The sequence below is a fragment of the Lepeophtheirus salmonis genome, chromosome 3 (genome assembly GCF_016086655.4).
Source record: "Lepeophtheirus salmonis chromosome 3, UVic_Lsal_1.4, whole genome shotgun sequence".
In the NCBI taxonomy this organism is placed as follows: domain Eukaryota; kingdom Metazoa; phylum Arthropoda; class Copepoda; order Siphonostomatoida; family Caligidae; genus Lepeophtheirus; species Lepeophtheirus salmonis.
The window spans coordinates 5,301,494-5,318,076 of NC_052133.2; the positions used below are offsets into that span (position 1 = coordinate 5,301,494).

The 16,583-nt window shown below is 33.4% G+C and overlaps 1 protein-coding gene across 9 annotated transcripts in view; it reads left to right on the forward strand.

The window, feature by feature from the left end:
- The window catches only part of LOC121114334 (adenylate cyclase type 4), an 87,791-nt gene that overhangs the window by 67,052 nt on the left and 4,156 nt on the right, over positions 1-16,583 (forward strand). For all 9 annotated transcript variants that reach the window (XM_040708269.2, XM_071886909.1, XM_040708268.2 and 6 more), the window contains 2 exons: positions 15,185-15,309; positions 16,351-16,535. In XM_040708269.2, coding sequence (XP_040564203.1) covers positions 15,185-15,309; positions 16,351-16,535 — 310 coding nt within the window. The remainder of the gene's footprint in view (positions 1-15,184; positions 15,310-16,350; positions 16,536-16,583) is intronic.

Below are 16,583 nucleotides of genomic sequence, written 5' to 3' on the forward strand. Positions count from 1 at the left end.
GATCAACATTGGAGTAATTTCTGCATATAACCTTGCTAGATACGGAGAGGGGTTATCTTTTACTTCCTTACTCGTCCTTTCATAGCTACTTGCAGCTAATGCAATAAAACGTCCTGAAGCTAAGCCGAGTGTTTGTGCATGAATGACGAAGACTAACGCTGATGATTTGTTAGAGAGTTTTAAGTGCAAGTTCTTTTTGGACTCAGAGTAGAATTGAGGATCGAAAAACGGAGTAATTCCTCCCTATAACCTTGCGTTATACGGAGTGTTTATTTCCTTCTAGTACATCCTCTTTAAGATAATGTAATGAAACGTCACGACAGCTAAGCTGCTCTCCTCCCAAACATCCTTACAACTGTCAGAGTCACCATGTTCATTTTAGGGTTATATTAATACATACCAAAAATGCCTAGGATTTACAACTCTAGGTATATTATTAATATAATAAGTAATGAAAATCGGGTGCATTTTTTACCCAGTTTTCTGCTGTGATTATTATACAACGCCGCAGTAGTGAACTTCCTTTTCTACTCCATTCAATCATATTCAAACCCTGATTGAACCTACGTGCGTGCTGCTCATGAAAGACAGAGAGTAACCTTGAAGATTTATTGCAGAGTTAGTCCTTGTTGAACTCAGTGTATAATTGTGGAGTAAATTTTGCCAATGCCTTTGTTTGCTTCCTTTTTCCCCTCCTCCCTCGTCAGAGCTGCTTGTAATTGATCTAATGAAATGTAATTACCGTTAAACCGCTCTCCTACAAACATTCTTCAAATTATAAAGATTACCATGTTGCTTTTTGGTTTTTTTAACATCCCCGAAATTCTACAGAAAAGCATCACTGATTATACAACCCTACATTTACAGTATATCATATAAGGAAAGTTTGGTACATCAAATAAAGAAAGGAAAACTAGAAAACAACTTAAAATTCCATTTTTATTTTTTTCGGAACTGGTTAAGGAATTCAAAAAAGAGCACTATTAGTGATAATCATACTGTTATGTCCTTACCTAATATTTATAATGAATATATTAGTATCAAGACTCTTCGCCTACCCAACGGGTAAAATGAATTTAAGAAAGGTGACTCCGGACGTGATATAATATAAAAGTTTAAAAATAGTTTCACCTAAATACACAGGCTAAATAATCCAAGAACTAAATATAGGGAAGTAACCCGACCCACGGGTAAAAAGGGAGTGAAAATATAAAGTGCATAAACTTGTTGCGTAAAATTTAGTAAGGTACAGAATGTTAAAACTAATATATGTATAAAAGGATTGACAAGGCCCTACAAATACAAAGGAAGGACATGATAATTTAGAATATATCATTTATACTACACTATATTTGGTTTGTTCTTTAATCTTAAATTTCAAAATATTTATTATTTACTAACTGTATACCAAAATTTGAAAATTTGTCCTCGGGATCCGACTCAAAGACAATTCCCGAGAAATGAGACACCCTTATATATGTATATACCATGTACAATCCGCAGGTTTTTGTGAGTGGTAACTTGTACGAACAGAATGTACTAGTAGAAATTTTTCCTTATTTAATCAAAGCATTGGACCATTAATATATGTGGTGCATCAAAACAAAATATCTGCAACAAGAATTCAGAAAAGGAGACAATCCCGAAATATTTTTTTACTTGATATACTTCATACAGCCCAATATCACATAGTTGAGTCAATTATAAGCTTATTATTCAAATTTGTGGGATGATTTAAGGTACACAATAGTTTTATCATAAGTTTAAAACCTTTGATTGATTTTAGACATTAATATTAGCCCTGATGTACCTTTTCAAATAAATCTGTCAATTTCTCAACCATTTAGCATGAGCATCCGCATGGGATTGGCAGAAGGATCCCCCCCACTCAAAAAAAAAAAAAAACATTGAGGAATTGTTGCTTTTTACTATAAATTTTTTTGTCATTCCTCCAAATTATGTAGCGCAGGAAAAAATTTATAAATTTAATTTTTTTTCCAAAAAATTAAAAATCTTGTGAACAGCTATAGATTTTTAGAATTTTTTTTGTAAATAGCTATGGATTTTTGAAATTTTTGTCAAAAAAATGTAATATTTGTATTTTTTTTCCAAAATATATAATTTCTTGTGAATAGCTGTACATTTTTGATTTTTTTATACAAAAATTTAATATTTGAAATTTTTTCCAAAAAAAATAATTTTGCAATTTTTTTATCTTAAAATTTATTTTTTTGTGAATAGGTTAGATTTTCGAAAGAAAAAAATTCTGTGAATAACAATAGACTATTATAATTTTTTTCAATTAAATTTAATATTTGATTTTTTTTTTTTTTCAAAACATTTAATTATTTGTGAAAAACTACGGATTTCTGTAATTTAAAAAAAAATGAATCAATTTTTCGAATTTTTTGAAAAAAGATTGAAAAATCAAGTCCCCTTCCCACCCACCCAAAAAAAAATAATCAATATATATTAGATTCTGCAGATGCCCCTGTATTGTGATAATCAATTTTGGCTATTTTAAGTGCAATTTGCAGCACACTTGAATTAAGGAATTTTTGTTTTTTACTAGAAAATCTAATATTTGAAAGAAATTTTTTTAAAAAAAGAGTTGTGCATTTTTGAATTTTTTTCCAAAGCACCCCCGAAAAAAATAAATATATATATATATATATTTATATGATCCTGAGGACACCTCCTGGCTCCATGCATCATAAGAAATCCCTAATAGATGATATTAGATATAAATGATTGTATGTCGATAAAGAAAGTATCTCATTGTGTACAATGTACGTACTGCAGCAAATAACTTGCCTTGTGATTATATAATTATGTATTTGTATGTATATACAATCCTGTATTAATGGAGAATGCCCAATGCAGAAACAAACAAGGCCATTAAGAAAATCATTATTTGTGTATTTAATATCAATGTATTTGTAGACTTCCATCTGTCTGTCTGTCAGAATACTAGGGATGTATTGCTTCTCAAAAATTATACATCAACTACGATCCAGTCCTAAATTTTAAGAACGGGTTCATAGCACAATCTTTGCTATATGACGTCAATTAAATATTAACCAGTGACGACATCATCAATAACTGACCACTAGTACTGGATCCCTAATCAGACTTTTCCCTACACCTTTTCAGTTTATTTTTTTAATAAGTCCGGTCTTTTTCACCATTCATCATTCTTAAGGATCAATTAGTCGGACATACGGTCCTAGTTATCTCCTAGTTAGGAGTGACGAAAATAAAAACAAAGAAAAGAGTAAATGATAGCTAAAAGTATAATACTTGAGTAACATCTATTCCAGCCAACACCTCGTACTTTAAACTTAAGGTATTTTGTCTCTTTGATAATCGAAAGAGGTTATGATAAAACTTACGCAGTTGGAATGAATGTAGTTAGTAGTTACTTTCATTTCAGCTGTTGTAGTTATTATAAAGTCCAACACAGACCGGTCCTATGACGGAGAAAATTAATCAGGGCCGGACTGATAGGACTCTCTGAAGTATCTTCAGATCTTGTAGTTGGATAATCTATTTTCCATATAATAGGGACGAACAGCTTTAAGGGAACAGTAGATTACCTTGCATTCGGCAGTCTAATGTGAGCATGTTGAGGATTAGCCGTTAGAAGTTCAACTTCCTCCACTAACGGGTCCTATTTACTTGACCTTGAATTTATTTTCATAAGAATGCTTTGTTTAAACATTCTGGGAGAGAATTATGACTTTTTTTAAAAACGTTTTTAAAGTAAAAAAGTAAATTTAATCATTAAATATCTGCCATGTGGAATCCACCTAGCATAGTGAATTAAACCGCGATGCCTAAATTATATTCCTTGTGATGAAGTACTGCTCAGGAAAATCAGACGTAGAACTAACAAAATAAGTTTTTGAATTTTATAGGTAATATGCAAAGTTGCATATAGTAAATTGCGTGTACAGGTATGATAAGTTTATAGCATCAATTAAGATAATGCTGTGTCAGACATATGTAGTACAATAAACATACTAGGGTTGTGTTTCGGTCTGAAAATCGTAAACTGTTCGAAGACGGTTATGATTTTTAGTGAACCAATCTAATTCGATACTTTAAATAAGTTATGTATGCACCTGTCTTAAAGAAAAAATCTATCTCATTAAGAATTGAGTCTACACCGACTCTATAGTTGAATTGTTGATGACGTCATGTGTGTTGTATGTTTATCAATTATATTTGTACAACTCATAAATAAGGAGTAGGGAGAAAATTGGTCCATTGTTTTAGACAAAAAAAATGGTCTATATCAGGTCGTTATTTTATTATATCACACAACTTTTATTCTGAAAAGAAACAGAAAAAAGCTAAAACTATGAATTAGTTAGCCAGTTCTACCCAACTTCGGAATTAGTATACAATAACTGTTGGAAATTGTCACAGCATAACAGGAGCAAGTTCTATTGCAGATATTCACAACACTGTATAACTTAGTGTTAGTGAGATAATGCCGTGTACAGAGTGGCGAGCCAAAATCTGCAGTAGTAGGACTAAATAATGAAAAACAAGATTGGTTTGGAATAAAGAGAAGACAACTCAAAACCAATTTGTAATATGCTTAAATACTATATTCAGCTATAACCGCCCTGACACAACGGCAAGCAGAATGGTAGCTCTTGACGGTGAAGGCCGTGCCCATAGCGTGCCACACTATCATGATGGCAGCTTGAGGTGAATCGAAATTTGAATGAGAGGCGTGGCAGACATTCCTCTCCAAGATGTTCCAAACTGCAAAGTCTAGGTGGTTGAGGTCAGGACTGGAAGATGGATTTAGAAATACATCAATAGTTTTATATTTTCAATAATAGGCAAAAAAAAATGATGTTAACAAAATATGTAGATAAGGTTTTTGCAAAACTTTTTTAACTCCATATGACCACCTTCATTATCAATCACAGCCTTTACACGTCGCATCTATGCCACACAGGAGTTGATGACAAACTCTTCTTACAAGTTCTACCATGCAACCACAATGGAGGACTTTAGTGAGTCCACATTTGGGTGTGAGTTCCCGTTGGTTTCCTTCTCCAATGTGTCTCATATAGAAAATTCCAGTGGGTTCAAATCTGGTGAGGAAGGGGCCATATCTCTTTGGCCCAGAATCGAGTCATGTTATCTGTGTAGAGCTTATGGTACTTGGCAGACGTGTGAGAGGGGTGATGTCCTGAGTCTGGATGTAGTTACCCTCCGCATAGTAGGTCATCAGCCATGGCAATATGGTGTACCTAAGCACCTTATAGTAGGCCTCCTGGCAGATTTTCTGTCGAGCCTCGAAAAAGAACGGAGGATTCTTCTTTCCATCAGAGGTCACAACGTCGAGAACCATTGTTTGGGACCGGAAATTTGGTGTGGTAAATCCTTGGACCTCTTATATAGTTTCTGAAAGCCATCAGATATGGAATTGATCAACTGTGAAAATCTTCTTGTCCAAGAAAATTTTTACAATTGACCCATTTGCCTTGATGCATGTGAGGATTTTCTTGCATCTTTCGAGCCTCCTGGCTGTCATGCCCTCTGTTAGAAGATGGCGTGGGGGGTCCTTGTGAAAGAAAATTATCCCAAGTTGTGCTTAAAGCCTCCTGATGGTTTAGGAGCCACAGAAAAGTCGTAGGCGAGGAGATTCATCGACTTAGTGGGATTCTCCTTTACATTTTTCTCCAAACTTAACAAGAACTTCGTAACCGTCTTTAAATTAAGCCCTCCACTTCCTAACATCCTGGAGAGATCTTCTCTATTTTTTTCATCTAGAGCAACGTAAAAACCAGGTTCGTAGAACACTTAACACTGTCTGTAATATTCATCAAATCAACTCCAGCATCTAGGAAATCTGAGATGCACTGCCTTTTTGCTTGTCCATGTTCATTAACTGACTAAATGTTTAGTATAGTTTGTTTCTGTAAAAAGGACGGTGGTAACAGAATATTAAAAAATAGTCTCTAAAACTTTTCATAGTAATGAGAAAATAAGAATTCATTAACAATCCACTTTTTGCTGTGTATATGTACACAGGGTAGGGAAACCCTGTGTACATATTCACAGATCAGTATTTACATAATAATAATACTAACACAACTTGTCATCCAGAAATAACCAGAAAAAGGCCCAAAGTCATCTGGTAGTTAGCCAAATAAGTTCATCATAACAACTGCTATTTATCTCTTAAATACTCCAGGGTAGACAATCATTATAATATTATTATTCACCATTTTTTAAATGTATTACATAAATTACGTATTTCGTAACTTAAAAATCAAAATAGTATTTTATTCAGTACTGTATTATAATAATATTGCTTAGTATTATTATATTAAATGAGTAGTTATACAATTATATTTTTATTTATTTATGGAAATAAATAAATTATGAGATAGCCATGACGTATCAAGAGAGACGAGGGAATTGACAATTGATAACCAAATGCATAGGGCAGGGGTAGGCAACTTTTGACACACGGAGTGCCAACATTAAGATTTCTATTCAATGAGTGTACCACTATCAACAATACTCGTAAAAAATACACACAAACTACAGGAATATGCTCTAAGTTGGAATTTTCTTATGCAAAAAAATGGACATTACAAAAATAATTATTCTAATTTTTTTTACTACTTATATCTTAACCATACATTTCTAATATGACACTACAATTTGTATTGTTAGTATTATTGTAGGCATAGGCATTCATTTAATAACAAACAGCGATATCATTTTATATGAACAAACAACAACTTGACAGTGTAAGCTGAGGGTATATGCCACAATTAATCTTGCCAAACAGTCAGTGTGATCCCTGTCCTTGATTTTCTTGGCTTAGCTTTCTTATTTGAGGTGCATAGTTTGTAACTTTCAATTGGGCATGAATCGGAATTGTCAGTCGTCAAACGGCTGCAGATTGGGCGGAGTACACTTTTCATGTGCGAAAACACCCGTTTACACAAGTAAATTAAGCCGAACACTGAAAGGAGGGTCAATGCAATGTTCTTTAGACAGCGGAACTTAGCTGGAACATTCACCCAGCATTGCAGGATAGAGGCTCTGTGCTGTTGTACAAGGATAGATGTCAATTGCTTTCGGACCTCTGCAAACTTCGTCACCCACTGTGATGGGATCTTCAACTCTATCAACTACAAATCAACGTCCTGTACATCCAACCAGTCGATCAGAGCTATACCCAGATCCTGTCCTTCAAAGCTGTCAGGGTTGGTCAAGAAGGAAAATATCGGACCGTACCGTCTGAAATCCAAAAAGCAGGTTGTGAACTCCGCCTCTATCTCACGCATGTATTCGGTTATTTTAGTGATCCTGACGTTGCGTTTTGAGGACCACTCCCTCAAGTATCGGAGAGACCTGAGAATACCGTAAGTTTGTTGACAAAAGCATTCCACGTTTCAAACATGTCCGTAACGGATTGCCCTGCTCCTTACAGTCTGAGATTGAGCTCGTTAAGGTGTCCGGTGATATTCCGCAAGAAATATAAGTTTCACAATCGATTTCTCATCCTCCAGTTGCAGTTGTCCTTTTTCTGCCAGAAACACATTGATGTCACCGATGCAGCTTACAATGCGCTCAAGAACTTTTCCGTAGATCAGCCGTCTCACTGCTGAGTAGAGTGGGAGATCTGTGTATGCACAATAAATTTCCTCCAGCAATAATCTAAACTGCCTGTCTGGACAAGGAAGTATATTACCTTTGTCCCCGTAGCCATGAAATCATTGAAATCGGAATTGGACATTTTATCACACAGGTTTTACTGATGTGTTAAGCAGTGGAATTTCATGACAGGATGGCCAGCTTTTTTTTAAATTAGTTTGACTGCTCCCTTCTGCATGCCAACCATTGAAGGGGTGACGTCTGTAGTCACAGCAAACACCTTTCTCATATCATCTCCTCAATCCTTAAAATGCTGTGTAATCGACGTAGCTACGTCCTCGACCCTGGTTGTGTCTGGCATGGGCTGTCAATAGCAAAGCTCCTCTCTCATAGTGGTAATGTCACATATTTTGCCATGGCAGCCAATCGAGGGATGACATTCACGTCAACATTCTCATCTAGGGATAGGCTAAAAATATAAGCATCCGTCAGTCCTTTGTTTGTTTGTTGGGCTCTAACATCACCTACCATGCCATCGATGGCCCACTTAACACTACGAAACGACAAGGTCATTTCCTTTATCCATGTTTTGACGGTGCTTTTCTTGGGCAAGTCGTAAGTCGTCAAAAAGAGTCTAAGCACAGCTGAGAAATACCTCTTTTATGTACTCCCCATCTGTAAACGGCTTCCCATCCTTAGTGACGAAACTATCCAAATTATAAGTGGCTTCTATGAAATTGCATCAGCTGTTCACAAATACTTTAAAAGAGATGGATTGTTTTCCAAATCTAGCCACGACACGTTTAACGGCTTCAGCTCTTTCGGTGAGGTCTTTACAGTTTGTCGTGTTTTGTTTTGAAGTTCCTCTTAATAATACAAGTTCGGCACACAACATTTTCTCAGCAGAGTGTGCACAGAGCCCGATCTTCGATGTACATAAAACCATATTCTTCTGTCGAGGAGGGCTGGAATGCCCTAACTGTATTTTATATAGCCGGAGCCTCTGTCCTCTATTATCTCAGGTACTACTTACCACTAACTGATTTTGATCACGTTAGATATACACTCTTTGTTTTGATTAGGTTGTTGTAGGGTAATTTTATTTACAATGGGCCTGAGGGTGGGAGTTGAGTGCAGAGCGTTGAGGAGTGGGGTAGTTCAACAACCTCTTCTCACTAGTGATGCATTGGATCTTCACGCCCTTTTTCTTGTTCGTTTTTTTTATTTCTACTTGTCTTTAATCTTGTAAATAACGTATATAAGCGTTTGTATGTTTAAGAAAAATATCACTCTAGTGTAAACCTTAAGAAGACGTACATATATTGTATCCCTTTTCCTCACAACAGGAGCTAATTCGATTGGAATATGGATTTTTTTTTTCTGATAATGGTCCAGCGTGGCCCGTGCCAACGAATATGCCTTCGCGCGCCAGAAGTAGCAAGCGTGCCATAGGTTGTTTACCCTTTGTCTCAACCGAAATATTGATCCAAATCAATATAGAAAAAAATCACTAAGACTCAACACTAATCGGTCTTGGAACGAGTCTCAATGCTCTAGTTCATACTTAGATGCCGTTGTTTAATTATTTTTATTTTTTTGATAATGGGAGAGGTCATTGTAAAAAATGGTACAGGGGCGTATGCATAATTATATTCATCGATTTGTGAAAAAAATTTCAAAATTCAAAAGTTATTCACCAAAACATTGGAAGAAAAATTCAAAAATTTAATTTCAAATATTAAACTTTTGAAAAAAAAAATACCAAAATCCATAGTTATTAACAGGAAATTAAATTTTAAATTTTAAACTTTTTGTAAAAAATTTCAAATATTAAATTTGAAAAAAAATAATTTAAATTCATTATTATTAACTAAAAATTAATTATTTGTAAAAAAAAGTGAAAAATTTGAAAAAACTGTAAATTTGACAAAAATCTTAAAAATCCATAGCTATTCCCCAAAAAATTATTTTTTGGAAAAAACATTCTAGTAAAAAGCTAACTTTCCTTAATTAGAGCAGGGGGCTATTAAGGGGGCAGCCCACTACTGCGTATGCCCCCTTAATAGACATAATACTTTTGTATATTGAACATTTAATATTTAGTATTTAAATTATTTTTTAAAAAGGCTATAGAAAAGTGCTAACAATGACAAAAAAAATATATTTTTTACATCTTTGCTTTTGTTCCCTAAAAAGCAGGTGACAGTTTTCTTGAGATGTAGTGATAATAATAGGAAATTAAAGAAATAATAATTATTGTTCGGTAAACTATTAGAAAATGCTCTTTATACAAAAGAAGGTATTTCTATGAGAAGCTTAAAAAAAGCGAAAAACTATTAAACCTATTAATAATGCCTAAGTTTTGTTGCGTGTGCGGAAGATTGCTCTCAGGAAAGTTCCCATCAATGGAAAATTCCCCTCAAAAATACTACATTTATAGTGATTCATCTACAAATTTGTCACATCTACAGGCAAGGACGTCCACAGGGAGTGCACGGAAGGGGCTGTAACACCCCAAAAAAAAAAAAAAAAAAATCATAATTTCGAAAAACAGGAATTTTTTTATAATTTTCTGAAAAATTTCTTTTTATGAAGACCTGTGTACTATTGAAATTTGTTTAAAAAAATTTAGTTTTTCTAATTTTTTCCCTATAAATTTAATTTTTGATGAACAGCTACGGATTTTTGAGTTTTTTTTTTGAACAGCTGTGTATTTTAGAAATTTTTTTCAGAAACTTTAATGTTTCAAATTTAATTTTTTTGTGAACAGCTGAGGATTTTTGGAAAACATTTCCATAAACTTTATTATCCAAACATCATTTTTGAAATTATTTTCCACAATATTTAATATCCAAATTTAATTTTAGATATTATTTCCTCAAAAATTTAATTTTTTGTAAGCAGCTGTAGATTTTTTGATCTTTTTTTTTTTAAATTTAATATTTCTAATTTAATTCTTCAAATTTTTGGAATTTTTTTCTGAAAAATAAAATATACCAAATTTTATTTTTGATATTTTTTTCTAAAATTTAATTTTTTGTAAGCAGCTGTGGATTTTTTAAATTGAAAAATGAATCCCCTCCCCCCCAAAAAATATCATCCTGCAGACGCCCCTGCACATATGTCTGACCCATATAAGTATACATTCATAGTTTTCCCACCTGTAGATTGGCGACAAGAAAATCGTGTTCACTCATTTCAACGAGGTCATTTTCAGCGATCGTCATCTTCCCAACATTCATTTGAGCGACGATTTATTTGGTCTAGCCTATATTCAGCTAAGTTAATTTCAGCCACATTTTCATAAACTAAACATTTCAAGATAAATGAATAAATGGATAAATTACTCACCACAGTAGTGGAAGTCTAGCCGGATCAATTTACACTTTTTTGCGATTCCTTTTTAACTCCGTAAGGAACTGTAAAGAGAATAATTTAAAAATTAATTTGATGGTGCCCAAATACTTAGATCGATGTGCCTTCGTGGATTAGGATTTTGAAAAAAGGATGACCATTCTCTGATCATTCTCTTGTTCAATGTTATGAACGTAAACCTTTGATTCGTAGGCCATTTTGTTCTTTTTTGTCTGATAATAACGTCCCTTTATCATGTATTGAATGGTATATGAAAATGCCGCTGAAAAGCAAAAACTTGCCCAAAAAAAATTCTCAGTAAAATGAATGTCACGAAGATAACACTCCCTGAAAATAACCTTGCTCTAATGAATGCACGCCAAATACAATAACCCTCATAATTTTTCCACACGAAATTTGTATAGGATAACTGCAGGAACAAGAGATAGGTTAAAAACCACCACCGACACTTCAAATAATCCCTTATAGACTCGCCTATGCTGTAGTTCAATGGGTTTTGAAGTATAAACTTTAGGCCTAGGGTATATTAAAAACCACCACAGCCTCAAGAACAATAAAATACCTCTCTTAATATCCCAATACTTTTTTTTTACAATAGCAACTTCAATGGCCGCTGTCTTGCTATGTTCAACGGTTTTTTTGCTGATTCAAAAGTATCTACAGGTCGTTAGATAGGTCAGTCCCATCTGTGGAAGCAACATATTGGCAAATGAATCACTATATATATATAACAGATGGACTGAAAGTTCCTGGTCTTCACACATAGAAGACGCAATTATTATTTTTAAGTCCCCTCATTTTCAGTGAGTATCGACCATTTTAATTACACATATAACAACAATTGTATCCCATTTTCTAAGATCAGAATTTTGGCTCTCTGTCTGCCTAACTAAGCCAAGCAACCAAGTCAAAATCTGTTGCTTAGTTTGTGAATTATTGTCCTAAGTCTGACACTACTTTTGTTATTTCCAAAACAATTGATAAAAAAAATATTTTTTTTACTTTTAAACTCTTTTTTGATAGGGGGAAAATACTGTCTAAGCTAAGCAATGGCTTGAAAAGTGTTATGGGACTCCACTCCATAAATAAAATAAACTAAAATAATAAATAAATAATAATAATATTTTAAATTTTGAATGAAAGAAAAAACTTTTATGTTTGTTAAGCCCGGGACTTTTCAGCCTATGTGTTAATTTTCGAATTAAAATACTCGCAGAGGACAATTTTTCTATAACTGTATAGTTTGTTATTCGTCATATTAAATTAAAGTTCTTTCTTTCCCCTTCACTTCTATCAAAATCGTGAACTCAAAAATGCATTAAAAAGGAAAAAAGGATAATTCAATTTTTATGTATGTACATAATTATTCCTTAATACCGTCTGATGGAGTCTCTTGACGTAGTTATTATGTAAGTACTTACAAAAACATACTTGAACTTGAAGAGAAACGACAATTTTTTACTTCGTATACAGTCCAATATTTTATAGTCATATTTCAATCAATCACAGGCTTTGTATTCAAATGTCTGGGATGAGTGGAGATACATAAGAATATTAAACATAGTTTAATGATTTATGAGACATCATTTGTTCGCTTCATGGATTTTCAAAATCGTAAAATCCATGCATTTCTATTTATTTATTTGTTACACAAATTTTTTGATACTTTAAGCGCAATTTGAGGCACACCCAATGGGTTGATTAGAATAATTTATTAATAGAAATGTAGGATCACTTAAAATATATTGGTTATCGTTCTCGGTTCTTGTACTTTTGTTCATATATAGAAAATATAAAGAAAATATTATATATATTATAAAAAATAAATTAGCTTAAATTAATAAGTCAATTTTCTGAGTTTTGTTTTTGTGCAATTGCAGAGTTTTCCAATGATTTTTTTTACTTCGCCAGGGTTATACAGTTGTATCTGAGTTCCAAATAGCTAAGGGCTTGTTATGGATCTGTATAAGGGGTTTTAGGCACCGGACGGTGTAAATAATAGAACAAACGGGTGGGGTAGATTATGGATCCAGGTCCACTACTAAGCTTGTAGGTACTCTATAACATGATTACTATAATATTTCTTAAGCCTGGGTTTCCCTAACTTTACAATGCTAAAGCCCCCTACACTAATAGATTTTTAGCTCAGGCCCCCTTTATACGATACATGTTTAGGTTAAAAGCAATCATCCATCTTTTGGCCCCTCCCCTATCCTCCCTAAGGTTCCACTTTGAAAACTATTGTCTTAAGCATTTTTATTTTTCGGGATCCCTGCTGGAACTTGGGGCGCTTTGCACTCTGCATATAAGGTTACTGCAGCTCATTTTGTATGTAATATCATTTCCTGTACCCGAATTTTCGAGCGACACTGCTTGTTTTAAGTGACTCTTACCAAACTGAGCCTGTATAAAAAAGAACCGAGACCAAAGACCGAAACCGAGGGCAAAGACCGGAACCGATACTGATAAAGCTGAAACGAGACCGAACCCGTTGAAATGAAAGAACTGGGAACGATATAACTGCTGAACTTGAACCGAGCACAACCTTGACAAAACGCGATAGATTCCCATTAGCCGCCACAACAGCCTCCAAAAGGGTCGCTAAGGCAGAGCAAGTCTTCTTGATGTAGGCTTCATCCATTTTGGATCTGGTGATGAGGGGATGACACATGTATTTCCTTTTGGCTCACTCATGAAGACGAAATGTTTATTAAACTTTGGTCATGCACAATGGATACCTAAACCAGAATGTCAAAAAATAATCACCAAGCCCTGTTATATTAATAAGAAAATTAACAGTCCCCGTTGTGTTGTACAAACCTGTATATATTAAAGACCGACAACATTTACACATGGCCATCTATGTGAACGTTGAGCTATGTCAACACAGTATATGATTTATTTTTTTTTACAAATTTTGATATTTGCACTGATATTTGATATGATGCAATCAGAAAATAAGAGGTATTGGAGAAAAAAAAATGTTTGTTCCATTTTTATAGCGAGGAAATGCTGAATACACAGGTACTCACACTTAGATAAATGGAAGAATACATCTATTATGACTTACTACATCTATGAATGAGTGCAATACTAAATTTCCCTCCTTGATCATTACATTTAGTGTTGTTTCGTTCATTAAGTAGGATCGAGGACTGCAGTTCAGTCCAGTCCCACTTGTCGATCTTTAAAGAAGGTAAAATCGATTCTCCGTGACGTCACTGAGGATGTTTTTCATTTTTTTAATTATTGCGTTAAATAAAAAAAAAATTATATAACTAAGTAATAACATAATATGTTGTATTATAATGAAAAAAAGAATATTTTTTGCAAGATTTGTGCAATAATCATAATACATCATTCAGGTTTCTTATTTGCCTGAATAAGCCATCGATATTTTTATAAAAAAATTCTAAGGACCGGCAGTCCTAAGAACCGGTCGAACCGATGGTCTTAAGGATTGGTCCCAATGATTGACAGTCCTAAAGACAGATAGGATTAGTCCTAAGACTAGACTGATTACAATTATATTAGGTGGTAGATAATCCAAGATAAGATTAATTCATGACCAAGGCTTGTCAAGTTTATCATACATAAAAATTCCTCCCTTTTTTTAAACGCTTTTTAGTCGAACATTACAAAACTGTTTTATAACTCTTTGCAAAGGAAACAAAGAATTGGTGACAAAATAAAACAAAACAAATACTTTCAGGCATACAGGAACATTTAATCATTTTTAAAATATCATGATATCAGCTCTAGTTGTATTAGAACCACGTATATTCAGTATACTCTAATTTTTATTATGCCCAAGTGATAGATCATTGAGTTCTTTGTGAAAAGTAAAAATATCTAATATGAATATGCTTATATAAGTTATTAAAAATAGGTATTTACTAATATGGTCTATTTATATAAGTATGTATTTATCCAACCTCAGCTTAATCTCTACATGTTTAGATTAATAGACCTCATATATCATAAAAAAACTTCTTTTTGTGTGTGTGTGTGTGTTTTGGGAATTAATATACAAATTTACTTTTGGGGGGATTTATAAGGATATATGCTAATAACTATATGCACTCATACTTGAACGTGCCTCAAACTGCCCATCAATCCTCTTATCTTCAATTGGATTAAACAAATCAGGATGTATTTTTACTATTTTTAGGTCTAATAATGGGACCACTCACAGCCGGAGTCGTTGGAGCTCAGAAGCCAATGTATGACATATGGGGAGACACAGTGAATGTGGCTTCACGCATGGAATATACAGGTGTCATTGGAAAAGTTCAGGTTTGCAATTATTCGTTTATTATGTACTCTATACAAGGACTCCTAATACTTCCTTTTTTTTTCTTTTTCTTTTTTTCTAAAAAAGAAAAAGGCTATTATTTTCCTATTACTAGATTATTAAGGAAATGAAAGAGTGAATTGAATTAAAAGAATCGTGTAATGAATATCTGCCAGAAATAAAAGAACTTTTTTATTATTTTTAATTAATATTCTGATCAAAATAAAATAAATATATCAACGAAAAAAAATATGACGTCCTTAACTAAAATATTAGTAGAGTTGACATGTTTGTAAGGAAAAAACTAACTTTAAAAATTTGAAAAGGAAAAACAGTTGTTGTTTGTGCTCCTTCTTCTTTTCTTTTTTTTTTCGTCATCTAATAGGTAGAGATGGGATTTATATAAAAACGCAAGGAACAGGTGGGAGCGAGACATATGGTAATAATGAATTAAGACCCTTGTTAATATCAGCTGTCTGTTACATTATATTGCTGGGAGAAAATGAATTACTGCTATAAAGAAAATAAACTTATACAGTATGTAATAATAAAATTTAAATATATTTTATTTTGCATTTTAAAATAATTTATACCAAAAATAGGCGAGAATTCTTCTTTTAAAGGGGAGAGGTTACCAAACCTCCGGGGGATTAAATAATGAACAAAAAAGGATGAAAAACACACGAATTTCTTATTCCAATACTTGCTTTTTTCTTCACACGGATCCCTTTTTTACTAATAAGCTGTCGTGATATACAGGCACCTGATATTCTATTCACAAGGTTTTTAAACTCAGTATTACCATATATCTCATTCCTGCCTTTTCCTCGCCCGCTTTTTTTCTTTTTTTTATTTTACAAAAAAAAACATGTTAACTCCAAATACTAGTTAAAACAAGGCCTTCTAGAGGCTGCTAAAAAACTAATTTTGTCAAGAACCAATAAAATGGATGCGGAGCTGTACCCGTACAACCCAGGAGCTCAACTTATTACAACCTAAAATAAACTCCACCAATTTAGTTACTAATCTAATGTATCCTTTAGATACCTGAAGAAACGGCAAAGCTTCTCATGTCAGTCAAAGTGGATGGAGCAGATCGGGGAAACATTTTGTGCCTTCCACGTAGTCGGATTTCAGTGAAAGGCAAAGGTAAAATGATGACTTATTTTGTGGATATCAATCCGGAAACATTTGAAGTGAATACAATTCCCTCTTCTGAAGTCCGAAGGTATTTTTTAACTATCTTTATTTTAAATATTTAAAATGATTGGTACAT